Source organism: Camelus bactrianus, chromosome 3 (genome assembly GCF_048773025.1).
Source record: "Camelus bactrianus isolate YW-2024 breed Bactrian camel chromosome 3, ASM4877302v1, whole genome shotgun sequence".
Taxonomy (NCBI): Eukaryota; Metazoa; Chordata; class Mammalia; order Artiodactyla; family Camelidae; genus Camelus; species Camelus bactrianus.
Genome location: NC_133541.1, coordinates 71,876,061 through 71,891,205, shown reverse-complemented (window position 1 = coordinate 71,891,205; position 15,145 = coordinate 71,876,061). Strand labels below are relative to the sequence as shown.

General features: G+C 32.6%; 1 protein-coding gene across 19 annotated transcripts in view; it reads right to left on the bottom strand.

The window, feature by feature from the left end:
* PPIP5K2 (diphosphoinositol pentakisphosphate kinase 2) overlaps positions 1-15,145 on the bottom strand; it is a 70,096-nt gene that overhangs the window by 13,716 nt on the left and 41,235 nt on the right. For 7 of the 19 annotated variants that reach the window (XM_074360429.1, XM_074360414.1, XM_074360413.1 and 4 more), the window contains 8 exons: positions 14,840-14,967; positions 14,162-14,276; positions 8,735-8,842; positions 8,528-8,644; positions 5,825-5,992; positions 3,296-3,469; positions 1,889-1,961; positions 160-279 (listed from right to left, as the gene is read on the bottom strand). In XM_074360429.1, coding sequence (XP_074216530.1) covers positions 160-279; positions 1,889-1,961; positions 3,296-3,469; positions 5,825-5,992; positions 8,528-8,644; positions 8,735-8,842; positions 14,162-14,276; positions 14,840-14,967 — 1,003 coding nt within the window. Of the gene's footprint in view, positions 1-159; positions 280-1,888; positions 1,962-3,295; positions 3,470-3,517; positions 4,268-5,824; positions 5,993-8,527; positions 8,645-8,734; positions 8,843-14,161; positions 14,277-14,839; positions 14,968-15,145 lie in introns of those variants that run through there. The other 12 variants (XM_074360430.1, XM_074360417.1, XM_074360421.1 and 9 more) reach the window with 4 other exon arrangements.

The window sequence follows — 15,145 nt, the reverse complement described above, 5'->3', positions numbered from 1 at the left end:
AATAGCAGGTAACAGAACACTGATAGGCACTTAGACAAAAGGTGCTAGGGTTCCACTTCAGTCAGTCAGCGCCTTAGGCTTGCCTTGGGGAAACAGCGTATGCCCATGGGTGTGTGCGTGGGTGCAGGTATGAATCTGTGTGTGCATGTGTGCACATACCATCTATGCAGCCAGAAGAGGTCAGCTTTTTACGATGAGTACGAGCATAATCCTGTAGGTTAGGTGCACTTGAAGAACCCCCGAGCACCGAGGTGCTAAACAGGCCCGCACAGTGAGACCCTGATGGGAGTTAGAGAAAATACATACAACAACGGGTGTTCTTCCATTCACATTGGGAATTCATGCAGCATGCAGTAACACGGCTCTTACCACAAATACTTGGCAGTGCCTTGAACAGGCTCACAATTCACTTATGTCAACTTTAATACAGTCACTACCACCATTTACCATATGTACAATTGGAGGTATTTTACACTGGAGAAAATGTTCTTTGAGGACATATGTCCACAAAATAATTAAACATATACAGATAAGTATTAAAAATACTACCATAAAAATTAATCTAGGATAAGAAATTCTGTCAATTTGCCTGAGCAGGCCATATTAAAAAAAACCTCTCCTAGCACAAATTAAATCATATTAAATTAATATTCCTGAATGTATGTAAATGAAGAACTTTTTCTGATGTCCCTGAATTGGAGTTACCAATATCTGTTATGAAATAAAGCAAATCAAAGCTTCCTTATTTGTGAGATCAGGTGGAAACAATTCCTTTTAGGTGGTCACTGAGGCCTAAATCACTTTAAATTTCAAATACAAACGACTTAAGATTTTAATTAATAAGACCCCAGTGAAACACGTTATGAGCAAATAAAACATAGCCAGTATAAACTGATGCTTAATTTGTAGCAAAAGTCTTTACATCCAAGTAAAACTTTTACCACTGGGTAAAGATTAAGTAAAGTTCTATAAAATACATCATAATACATAAGGAAAGAAGTAATATATATGTGTGTGTGTATGTATCCAGATGTGGATATATACATATATACATCTGGCAAGATACTGTGGGAATATTAAAAGTTATCAACATAAGATACATGTAATAAAAGAAAGATTTGTTTCAAGTATGTTGGCATCAATGGGCAGTTCCTATACTTAGTGTACAGTCCGTGGTACATACATGTTGAAACGTATACTGAAATTTATTTCTGCTATTGTTAAACCAATTAGCAACTATTTACAGAAAATAGTATGTCAGTAATTCATATAATTTATCAACAATGACCTAAAACCAAAATAAGCTTAGAAAGGTCTTTTAAAATGTCGCTTTGCTTGAGTGTTAGCAAAGAACTAATTATGTTCTATAGGTCAATAAAGAGTAACATTGCCACTGTGTATTAGTTTTGCTTTGGTTTTCCTTAAGAGGTGATCAGAAGGGAAAATCAGTACATTCAGATAGGGTTTGAAACACTCCCCATTTAAACATTTTTTTAATCAGAAAAATAGAAGTTTTTTTTGCATGCGATGGCATATTTTCATCTTTATCAATGACAAAAATGAAGTTTCCTTCCTAAATTAAAAAATGTTGAGATTCTAACTTACAGAACACAGTATTAAAAACAAGCATTGGCAACTGGACTAAGTAGTTTACATTACGGGCATTCCAAGGGTTATAAAACAAAATTGAATGCTATTTCTTGTTTATTTTTATCAAAACCTTATTGTATATTTCAAAGTTTAAAACTTAACATTTCTGAATTAGTATATGTTAAATTAAAACTAAAGCATAGCATTTGGTCATGCTTTCACAACTGAAGAGTTTTACATGTGTGCGAAGTAGTGAGTTTAAGAAGGTTTGGAATACAATTTCCTGTAGACCACATACCTACAGTAGGGTTCTGCTTCTGTTCCACAAGAGTTCTTGGTGTTCGCAAGTAATTAGCATTTTCAGATACAACCTGCACAAGGAAAACAAAATAAATGAGGTAAAACAGTAAAATAAATTAAAAAGTCCATATTTCATTTGCAGCCTGTTCCAGACAGACACAGGTTAATAAGCTGTATGATAAATATTAGTAGAAATACATAAAATATGAAAGATCATGCAAGATCCCCTTCTGAAGGGAGTCCATTTCATATGAGGTCCTTGCAATGAAGTGGTGCGAAGCAGGCATTCAGAATTAAATATCATGTATGAAACAAGACAGATGAAAAGAAACAATTAATAGACTGATATAATTTCACTCTCTCTTAAAAGAAGCCAAATGCCCCACTCTTAAACAGCTCCTGTATTTGAAGGGGGAAAAAACAATCACAAACAAAAGAAAAGACAGACAGAGACTGTTGAGATCACCATACAATTACTGATCCATGCACAGGCTTTATCAGAGTAACCTTTAAATAATCACAGCCTTAATGGATACCATAATCCCTTTTCCTATAATCAAATGCATTGTATTTCCAAAAGGAAATTGTTGAAATTCTCGGAAAAGTCATGTGTAACAGCAGACCTTCCATTGTAAAAAAAAAAAACAAAAACAAAAAACAAAATAAAACAACACAATATTTTAAGTTTCCAAAAGTCATCACAGAAAGTCCTTCTGAAATCATTTTATTTTGACCCCTTTTGTAAGGGCATATTGTTAATGGGCACATATATATTGCTCCCTTTTATCTTAAAGAGAGCATTAAAATGTTATGTAATTAAAAAAAGAAAAAAAAAACATACTCTGTGTAATTAAATTAGATACTTCCAGATAACAGAGGGAGAGAACCATCAGTATTAGATGTATCCTGCTAATTAACACGGGGCCACATAAATTTTGATATTTAAAAAAATGTTCACATTCTCAGCAAAATCCAAATAGAATCTAGTTTTCAATTATGGGGTAAAAGGTTATTAAATTTTTTTACCATCAAACTATGTAATTTCATTTCTGAATGCTTTAAAGGACAATAAAGTAAAAAAAAAAAAAAAGTCAAAGAAAGATTTTTTTCCTTTAAAAAATTTTTTTTATTAACAAGGTTCCAGGAGTACAAAATTTATTTACTAATTTTTAAATCCTGGATATTTAAAACCGTCCCAGTAAAGATGCTAAACATATGCAATGTAAGCGGTTTCTTTCCCTCAAATATTATTCAATATCCCAAGAATTTTTAAATAAACTCCAAGTGAAAAAACAGAAGGATTTACTCTGATGTAAAATACAAGGGATTAGATGTCCTCAAAGACAGCTGTTTGTTGCTCTGAATGCGGGGAGGAAAAATGTTTAATGAAGTAAAGTTTAAAAACCTGTTGCCATGAGCCAAAAATACTGGATGTGAAAGCCAATGATTTGGGGGAGACAGGGGAAGAAGTGATTTGTTCCCCTGATCTGCGTCTTCGACGCCCAGTACCCACACCACTGGTGTAATGCAGCCAGGTACCAGTACCCTCTGGGCTAGACACACTCAGGGGGCTCTCTTCCTGGAAGTGAGAAAAGGGGCAAAAAAAAAAAAAAAAAAAAAAAAAGCAGAGCATGCAAAGTTAGATACAACAGAGCCAAATGATCAGAAAGAAAAAAAAATACAGTTTGTTCGCATTTGCTTATCAATTTTTAAAAGACTATGAAACAGTAATTTGGGAGCCAAATATTTCAGTATTTGAGAAATTGATAGGAATCACGTATAAAGCTAATTGCAGGTGATAACGATGAGAATTACCTTATTATCTTAAATACACAAAATATTTATACTGCTTAATAGTTGTCCCTTTCCTCTTAGAACTGGAAAGATTTTTAACAATTTTTAATCTTAGCAATTTAAAAAATATGAAAGTATTCTGCTTAATTTTAGATATTTAAGAGATTTTGTGCTACATTGGGTAAACTTTTCTACCCAAATAACTAAAGAAGCCTGCAGAGGGTTAAAGAGACTTCAATTTACATAAAGTATAAAAGAAGATCTGTTTGCCAGACAAAAAAAAATTAGAGACCATGAGATGGAGGATTCAAACTGCACTTGGTCACACTTTCAAGCTATCTGCTTGCTTATCCCCTCCGAAGATTATTTATAGAGTTCAGTAGGCAAAACATGCAGCAAACATTCTCATTTTACATGTTTGCATGTTCAGATTTCAGACAGTGAGGACAGAATAAAATCTACTTGCACAAAATGAAGAGAATAGTCTTTTTCTCTGTGTGTCTTTTGGAAGTACAAACTTCTGATATCCATGAAGATGGTGGACGCTGGAAAAAGTCTTCAAGGTTTTACTTGAATAATTTACCTTATGGAAGTAAAAGTTTAGCATGGCATAGAAATAATCTCTTGAAAGCAACTATTTAAGTATTTATGAGAAAAAGGTTTATCAATGTGTTCTGTATTTTAAGAGTTAACAAAGGGCAGTGATTTTGTTGAAGATTTTACAAATGAGTTGCAAAATGAAGGGCTCAGAATACATTTGACTGTATCAGTGTTATGGGCCTTTTTCTGGAGTGCAGAAAAAGGTTTAATTGTACAATTCTGAACAATCTGATACAATGCAGATTGCTTGTTCAACATCAAAATCACTGCCCTCACACAAATGGTAGTTTAGGTTATATTAACATAGGTCATTTTCCAATTTTCTAAAATTAAAGATGCCTAGACATAATCGCAGTTTTCTCATTCTTAAATTAAGCTATAATAGAACAAATAATCCCAAATTCTGTAATTGTTAATCATTCTTGTTTAAAATTAACTAAAAATACCACATTCAAGGGAACCCTAACCAGTATATAATTTCCATTATAAAATTATAACAGTCTGTGTTATTGATGGATATTTTTCCTATACATAATTGTCAAATTGGGACACATGTACCTGAAATTTGAGAATCAGAAAGCACTTATGTTTATATAATTTGGGGCTGCAGAAATAAGCATAATTCTTTTTTGTTGGTGTTCTTCTTACTCACCAACTTCTAGACAATGTATCTAACTCTTAAGAGTTGACATATTTAATCAATAACAAAAAATATTTTTCTAACTTAAAATTTGATGGTTCTTCTTATCTTAAAATTCTTGCTTTCTGCTTTTACTCAAGCATTTAGAAAACATTTATCAGCAGCACTACTAATCTCAAATCAGTGCTGGGAGAATGATCATATAGAGAATATAAATAACCCAAAATAAAGGTATTTGAAGTATAAATTGTTTACAGATGTTAAAGATTTACTTAAGCTTCATTCCAACTGTTCAGTTTTCCTTTTAAATGTTGTTTTAGTAGTTATTTAAATGTTATTTTATTAGTGAGTATAAGAATTAGCCTAAGTTATTTAATTATAGATCCTAATTCAAAGGTAAATTTTTCAATTATAGCATCAAATTTTCAAATTCCTATACTAACTTTTGCAATCAGGTTAACAGTTTAGAATTTCACCTCTTAATCTACAGCATCATTGGAATCAGTTGACTGAAGCAGCTACAGAAACTCCTCACTACTTTTAACCAAAAATTATCCCTAACTCATTAAATCAGACTTTTAAAAAAGTTCTTCTTAGAATAACCTAAGTGACAAGACAAAAAAAAAAAAAATGGATCAGTGCTAACAAAGGCCTTATTTTACTATTTCTAGTCAATTTTGTTATGAAAACTATACATAAAGCTCCAGATTCTAAAATGAATCTTTATATTTTCTAACTGCCTCTATATTTTTAAAAATGTATTTGAAAAATAGATAAAGTTAACAATTAAAAATCTGTTAGGTTCCCAAGCTTCATAATTAAAGCTGTATTTTCTTTTCTGTTTTATTAAAATATAGTTAGTTTACCTTATAAAAAACACGCTCTGACACATATACTTACTTCATTTGTGGCCATCTTCCTAGATCTTGGAAGTGGAGACTTTCTGTGTATATGAATTGGCTCTGATACCATAGGTTTAAACAATATCACAGCTCGATCAACCTCATCTTTTTTAGAAGTATGTGGTTCTTCATCATTATCAATTTTAAAAGATCTCCTCCCTTCATTCTGTGCGCAAAGCATACAACATAATAAAATTCAGATAAAACAAATCAGTCTCTTCAGATGAACAAACTCAACCACCGAGTGTCTTAGTCACTTGAAGTACATATATAAGTTAATTTATTCAAGTGAATTAGTATTAATTGAATTCTTATAACACCCTAGTATTATTCTGGGTATTGAAAGACAGATAACAGAGTTCCTGACTTCAAGAAACATATATACTCTGTGGAGAAATTAAACAATGAAATAACAATAAAAAGCCATATAAAACAAAGTGCTTAATCAAGTTTCATCAAATGCCCAAATAAATAAGCAATAATAATAGATGACTGTAAGAAAGAACAGAGATCAGTTTTGTTATCAGTAAGGTCATCAAACCAAGCACAAACTAAAATAGCACCTGAATTTATAAATTTTAGAAAATTTAAATTCTATTCCAAATATTTCCCCAAATGTGATGACTGCATACTTAACAATCATTCAATGACTCACTAAGTATTTACTGAGCACATACCACGTGCCAAGATACAGATTAATAAGACACTGTTCCAAATTGTAAGAATCTCACGGTATAGTATGGGAAACAGACATGATAAAAAAATTTATACTAAACATCTATATGTCATAGAATAGGTAAAATGGGGCATGGTCATACAGCAAAACACATATTTTAAAGCAATAAGAATGGACAAACTAAGACTAAATACAATTACATCAATGAATCTCACAAACATGTCAGTCAAAAGAAGCCAAGTAGAAGTATATGAAAACCTTCATTGAACCACGGGGTATAAAAAATAAAATAAAATAAAATAAAACAACCTCTTTAACTAGGTAATGTATACCTAAAAACTTGGGACAATCATCACAGTTAATAATAAATCATTGAAAGACAAGAATGTCATCATCACTAGGCCTATTCAACATTTTGGTAGATATCTGTCACCATTCAGATACGATCACATACATAGAAAATCCAAATGACTCTATGGATAAATTATCAGAATGAAAAAATAGCATGTAGTAGGTTGTTAGTTATAAAATCTTTACACAAAAATGAGTTAAAATTCAATATGAAAATAGTAAACAGAAAATGAAATTTAAATAAGCTGTTTATGATAACATCAAAAACACAAAGAACTTTGGAATTAATACAACAAAGGTAATACAAAACAGTAAAAAAGTCTTAATTTTATCAAAAAGGTAAAAATAATAGCTAAATAAATTCAGAGATATGCCAAGTCCTTGGATTAGATACAATTCTGTAAACATATTATTTCTCTCAAAACTGGTCTGCATCATTTATGTAATCTCAATCAAAATCCCAAATTCTCTTTGAAACCTTACCTTTCACTTAAGTTTGGGAATGAATGAGGATGCTTGGTATAAACACTTCTTTTCAATATCATACTGGTCTTAGCCAGTAGCACTTCACGAAAAGCATATTCAAACGGCTAATGAATATAAGAAAAGGTGCTAATCCTTATTGGTTGTGAGAACAATGTAAATTTAAATCACAATGAGATATCACCACATAACCCCCAAAATAGCTACATTAAAAACATTAATCATACCAAGTGCTGATAAGGATCTGGTAATATCTTTGAAAAGCTAATTGACTGTATTTTAAAAAGCTGAACATATGCATACACTATAATTCATCAATTTTACACCTAGACGTATATCCAAAAGAAGTGTATAAATATGTTCAGAAAAAGACCTGTACAAGAATTTTTATATAAGCATCCATCTTCAAACCCTGAAAACAAATCAAATGATCATCACAGTAAAATGAATTAACAAGTTACACTTGTATTTATTTAAGGAAACCCATATGGCTACAAAAATGAAGAACAGAATAGATGAATCTGAAGCAATAATGAAAGAAAGAAGCGAAGCCTAAAGCACATATTTTGTGATTTCATTTATATAAAGTTCAAAAATAGACAAAATTCATCTATGGTGTCAGAAGTCATGAGAGTTAGGCATCTCTGAGGAGAAGGCAAGGACGTTGTGATACAGAGGTGACAAAAGTGATTCTTCTGAAATGGTGATATTATTCTACGACCTGGCTAGTTTTTTCACAACTGTGTTTATTTTGTGATATGTTATTAAACTGTACATGTATGATTTAGGTATGTTTATAAACATGCATTATAGTTCAGTAAAAAACTTTTAAACTGAGTACATATTTAACTTTGTAGGATTATTTTAAGGATTAAAAGGCAATAATTCATGACAAGTACTTAGCATGGTAAAGCATGAACTAGTCCTCAAATAAAACAACAACCAAAACCAAAAATAAAGTTATAGTTATTCATTCTAAATACTGATCTTAAAAACTGAGAAAATCTAGAAAAAACATAAAATTCTAATGTGCCTAAAAATGCTGTCTATACAAATCATACTTCAAGAAGTATAAACTATCTTGCTACTTAGTAGTTGGATTAAGAATCACGGTACTTTATAGAAAATTCATAAAGAAACCTCATGAAAATCTAGAACTGCAGTAAGCACTGAGAATTTCATCTTCATTACCTCCCTTGAAGCTGGTCTATATCCATAGCCAGATGGTAAATTTTTGTCTTCTTCACATCCTTTGGCTCCTGGACTGAAGTGTAATTCAACATGAAAGCGTTCCTCAGAGGAAAGATCCTAAAGAATATTATAGAACATTTTCAGAACAAGAAACTTCAAACCATTTATTTACCGCTGGTAACACACATAAATTGAGAACTCTGTTACCTTGTTAGGATCCTCATAAAGCATGATAACAATTTGAGTCATGTAGTTGAGTTCATTGACAACATTTAAATAATCCATAGCTCGTTTCCACTGTTCATCCTTTGACTCCTGAACAAAGGTATATGATAAGCATTTTCTAGTATTATATTACTTGAAAATCACTTAATTTTTGTTATGGTAATTTGTTGTTCAATCCTGATTGATACCACACAAATAAATTGAATACTTATATGTACAATCTTTTCAAGTAACTCCACTTATTTAAGTCTTAATAAATTATTTAAGCATAAATAAATTATTTTAAAAATTTCTTAACAGTAGCAATAGAAACTCCAGTGGTAACTTTTAAAAAACAACTCATAGGAAGTAAAAATAAAGAATCTCTTAAATATGACACCTACAATTGTATTCTTAGGGTAAGAGACAATTTTTAATCTTAAGTTTCAAAATACCTAACATAGTGTCATGCTTCATAAGCAGACTGTCTCATAAAAGTATTGCTATTTTTCCCACCATGATATAGCTCACATATGCATTACATGCCCATCAGTAAATATTCCTCATTACTCTGTAGTGATATCTTAAAACAATCAGCAGAAGGAGGCATAGGTAGATTCTTTAAACCATCTCCTTCACCTTCATTTAGACAATCATTGGTCTTTAAACATGTAATCAGCATCGGAACTGAAGGATTTTAGAGAACACATCTTACAAGCATTCAAAGCAGAAAATTCTATCTGAAAAGGTAAAACTACACAAAGTTCAGGGTCGACAGTCAATAGTCAACAGGGTACACTTAGACTTCATGTACATCGGAGATAACTTCCTTCATCTCATATATCATAAAATAAGACTACATTCTAATTATTTTTTTTTAATTTAGCATATATGTCCTTTTGAAATTTAGACATTGTATTGAGGAAGTATTCCACTTTTGAAGTTTGTAGAAGGGTAAAGTGTAATTTGTGTGATTACATGTATTCTTAGCTTCATTTCAACAAATGGCTAGTCATACCTTTAAATGAGCAGTTGCTATCAATTTAAACAACACTCCAGAGAGAAAATTCATCTGTTATGTTCATGTGTGTCTGCCTGTGTCTGTGTGTGAGGAGGGATTATGTGCAAAGATGTATATACATTTTTTCAAAATTCATAAGGAAAAATATAAATTAGCATAGTGTTACTGAGTTTCACTAGATGTGAATTATTGTAAATGATGGATTTAAATTAAGTATTAAAATTTTTCAATAGTTGAAAAGATCTTTTTTTAAATCCAGAAGCACAGATTTTTATATGAATGAGGTTTTTTTTCTTAACTAAGCAAACTTTTATTGCAGTAAATTGTGGTACAGAAATACTTTCAACTGATTTAAGTCCAACACTAGGAAGAGAGAAATTATGTACCAAAATTTTCCCTCCTCTATCAAACACACTAGGATTAATTTAGATTACTATTCAATCTATAGGTTTCATTTTCCTAGGCTTTGTTTCATAAAAATTTCTGCAGTTTTCAGCATTAAATCTATTAGTAGGGGGTAAAAATCAGACCTCAAGCCAACAAATGTCATCAGATCTACTGGGACACTTAAGAACAAAATCCACTCTGTGATACTACATTATTAATAAGAACACTGCCTAATATCTAACTCAGCCTTGCAGTTACAGATTTTGTCAGGTCTGCTCCAATGAACAGATACAATTAAATATTTTGTAGGATCTATAGTTAATATTTAAGAATTCATAAAAATCTTTTTTAAAAATAAAGACTATTAAATATACTCCTTGAAATTTTGTTTAAATCTTATTTCCTTAACTAAACTTTAAGAGACCAAACAAGGTTTTAAGTGTATTAGCTTCAGGGTCTTATTAAGATAATGAATTATAGCTGAAATAAATTTAAAAAAAATTTAAATCAGAAAACAGGGTATCATTTTGGTACTGACTTTAATTTTCACTTTAGTAAATATATGTAATTTTTTTTATCCCAGAACCACAGATTTTTCTAAGAATGAGTTGTTCAGCTTTTGTTTTAAAAATGTAGTCAAATGCAACATATTCTCATCAAGCTCTAGTTCTACTGCTACCACCCTACATGTAAACTATATTGTCTTTCTCTAGGTCACTGTGATAGGCTCCTAACTAGTTTTCTCATATCTACTCTTATGTATTGTCTACAAAACAACCAAAGCCATTCACTGGCCTGCTTAAAACCTTTCAATGGCTTCCCAATCCCCTTAGGATCTCCAAGGCATGCCTCTCCAACCTTATCTGCTGCCATTTTATCCATCACTCACTACTATGCTCCAAACACAAGCCTTCTATCTGTTCCTACATCCCCTATGTCCTTTCCACCTTATAAGTAAGTGCAAGAGGGTCAAAAGGTGACCACGTAAGAGATGTATCTCTCCTCCCCCAAAACAAGTCCATCATTACTACTGGCTATATAAGCTCTTGCCTTGCTAATTAGGGGTCATCTTTTTCACTATTTCTTTTATTAAAACTCCACTAATCTGCATAGGCATGCAAAGGATGTCACTTTCTTATTCTTAATGAGATAAAAAAGAAATGAAAACAAGAGGAAAGAAATATGAAGTAGAAAACTTGATGGAAACAAAACAGTGATAAAGCCTTAGGGTAACTTTGATAATAAGTTTTCATCAAAGCCCAATAATAAGATAGATTAAGAATCAAGAGACATATACCCAATCTTGATTATACATTTCACTGTCCTTTATTTAGAAAGTTCAAAAGAAAACAAAGTTGAATTCATTTTCTTTTAGAAATCACTTTTTGAATAGATGTACATAAATGTGTACACCAATATATACACAGAAAATTTTTTTTTAATTCGTACTTTTTCCTAGTTCAGAGATGGCTGAAAAGGTATTTTTGATATACAATAGAAGTGATGCTGTATTCTAGATAATCTATGGTTTGAGAGTGCTGAGAAAGGGGCTATTAATATTTCTAAGTCTGTTTGGTTATCACTTCCACTGCCAATCTCTACAATGTCACTTGCTTTATCTTTTCTAATTCATACTTCTGGGGAATCTTATTAACAGCCACTGCCTGAATGATCATTAATATGTTGGCTTCCCGACTCTATACCTGTAATCCAAACCTCTAGTCTTACATATACACTTGACTAGTCTACCAGCCATCCCAAACTGAACTTACTAATTTCCTTCTAATATCCTATATTCCTCCAAGTGTTACTTATCTCAGTGAATGATGTGTAATTTTATAGATGGTCCTATATTAGAAATATGGGAATCTTTCTTGACTCTCTTTTCTTTCTTACCCTTCATACCTGTATGCAAAGAAAGGGCCTTAAGGAGAGAGTGCTGGTGAAAGTTAAAATGCCTCCAGAACAGAGTGTTAGTGAAAGCCTCAAGGGCATTGAGGAGGTTGTTGGTGAGGGATTATCGGAAGGTAAGAAAAATGTCATTGGAAGCTATAAGAAAAAGAGCCCTTGTTATGTAGTGGCATAGAGTGTAGAAATACTACAGACTGTAGACAGTGAAACTCGATGAGTAAGCTATGAAGAGTTTCAGGAACAGTTCTGAAAATGCCACCAAGGTTCTCCTCATTGCCTATGATAAACTATGAGGGGAGGGAAATAAGCTACAGGGAAATTGCCAATTACAAGACTTGCGGGGTTCAAAACTAAAACTATTTCTCATTCCCAGCCTCTCCAGAGAGCAAACAATACTATAGTTAAAAAGTGACTTCCAGGAAAAACGGAAACACAGGAATCTGTCATGAAAACGTGGATATGATCGTAAAAACACCTGCTAAGACCTCAAAAAGGTTTAAGGCTCACAAACCTTTTAATGACATGAAAGATTTTCTCAGGGTCTTACCAGCATGTCTCTCAGATATTCACTATTAAGCAATAAGGATTGCTGAGGTTGTCCCTCAGTTGCAGGCTTATTCTTAAGATTTGTGGATGTGAACTGTTTAATGAAGTATATTATAAATTACTCACTTTTGTTATGTTTTTAAAAATCATACCATCTCGAACTAAAAGTCAAAGACCTCTTGATCTCTAAATTTCCCTGGGCAGGAAGTAGGTTAAAGAAAGCTCCTCAGCTGCAAGCATGAACTACTTTTTATGGAAAAGTTAGGATGACCCAGATGAAGTAATCAAGAACCCAAAGGATGAAGCCATGAGCCATTATAAACAACTCCCTGGCAGTATAACAGAACCCTAATTAAGGAATGGGCAATAATACCTATGTAGATTTCAAAATTGCTGTGGACTAGTGACTATGGTGTAACTTCTGTTTCCCTTCTTTTGAAAAGGTTATCTACAGCATTTATCCTATGCCTATCCCACCAATGTATGTTGAGTGTTTGAAGGATAGTTAATTGGTCTTTTCAGTTCACAGGTCTTTGAATTGAGGTTGAGTACTCTTGAGCACTGAAGGAGTTGTGCTCAATTGATACCTGCACCTGATTTAGACAGAGATCCCACATGTCAAGTTTACACTGTAATAGATAAGCATGGAGGAATATGGAGGAGAGATTAAGTGAATTTTCCACATGGGAGAAATGTGCATGTATGGCCAACAGACATACTGTGATAAACTCTGTTTTCCAAAGGTGGCCACCAAAATATACCCAGTCCAAAATTCCCCTCTTACAATATGACTGCAATACTCCACTAATCTAGTAATATAGGTCTATTTCCCCTTCCCTTGAACCCGGATAAAGCTCTGTGACTGTCTCAACCAAAAAACTCAGCTAAAGTGGTACTAAGTAATTTCTTAAATTAAGTCATACAAATGCTTTGCACTTGCTCCCTGTTCTCTTGGGAAAAGGAAGCAGGTCACATGAAGAGTTCATTGTAGGTATTCTGGTCAACAACCCCAGCAGAGGTTCTAGCTGACAGCCAGCATCAAGCATCAGACAAGAGAAGAAAGCTTTGAGATGATATGAGTCTCAGTCACTGTCTGCATCCTCATGAAAGATCCAATGCAAAACTGCCTAAATGATTATGGTCAACCCCTTAAACCATGACAGAGAAAAATAAAATGACTGTGGTTATTTTGAGCCATTCAGCTTTGGTCTGATTTATTACATAACAGTAAATAAGAGTCACACTGTCCAACCAAACACCATGTCCTGTCTGTCGATTCTAACCCCTAAATAATGCAGCTTTTCTTTATCTCACTGCCACCAGCCTGTAACATCACCTAAAATATTTTATATTACTGTTTGCTTAAATGGATCTTCTCCAAAGGGAAGAGAACATGTCATTATCTACAACATCTAGCAGTTACTTGATATATAGCAGGCCCTTGACCAATAATGGTAAATGACGAATTATTAAAAATAACACAGCAAAAAACGGTGTTAGTGATTTGATTACAAATTCAATAAAACATATTTGTTAAGCTGATTGATATAACTTATTCTACTTACATTGCATAAGGCACCATAGCGAAGAATAGACAGTAAAGAATGTACATGACTTTCACTGGTGAAATACAATCTGGTACGAACATGACGTTCAGGAGACAGGACACCTCTGGAATATCTAAAATTAGGAGCAGACAATGTCAAAACATAACCATACAGTTAAAACTGAGTAAGTATTGAAATTATTTTGTAAAATGGAATTTAATCTTACTAGAAGTAAAAGAAAATAAGTAAACACATAAATCTATCAGTCTTCCGATCACAACGGAGGCATTACCTTAGACATCCTTCTAGTATGAAGATAACTGGAACTAACTGGGACCTCTGAAATTACTCTAAGAATAATTAATATTAAGCTCCTTTGTTAGCAATGGAAGAGGTCATAGCCCTTAAGAAGCTCACAGATGTTAATGCTGTTGAATGGGGATGATCACTGATGATCACATGTGAATGAGGATACAGACCTTCTTTCCCTGTTCACCTCAGTTTTTCTCCCCAGTTTGGAGCCAAAAGGAACTTTGGTTGGAAATTAACTATTAGGATTACCTAGGTAATCTTTATTTCCACAGTGTGCCAACTGATATACTTCTGATACAGTCATAGGAACATTAATCAGCAATTTAGATTTGAAGTATGCAAAAACATATGCCTAGAGATTTAAATACCAGTGCAGTCTCTTACACAGGATGGAGTTTATTTACAGTGTCATCATCTTGGGTCCTCTGAAGGTCTGAGCGAATTTTTCTAACTAGAGGAGTACAGTAGCCTTTGGCAATCTCCAGTTTTTCAGCTTTAGTTATACCATACTCCTGAGCAGAAAATACACAATATTAGAAAAAAGGTATAATAATGATAAAGAGCTTCAACAAATGCTATGTCAAATTTAAGAATTTCAGTGAGAGACCAATATTTTTACTAAGACTTTTTTGAATGTTATAAAATTCCTAGTTTACATTTCTGCAACTTTATGTATACTATTCCCCAAAC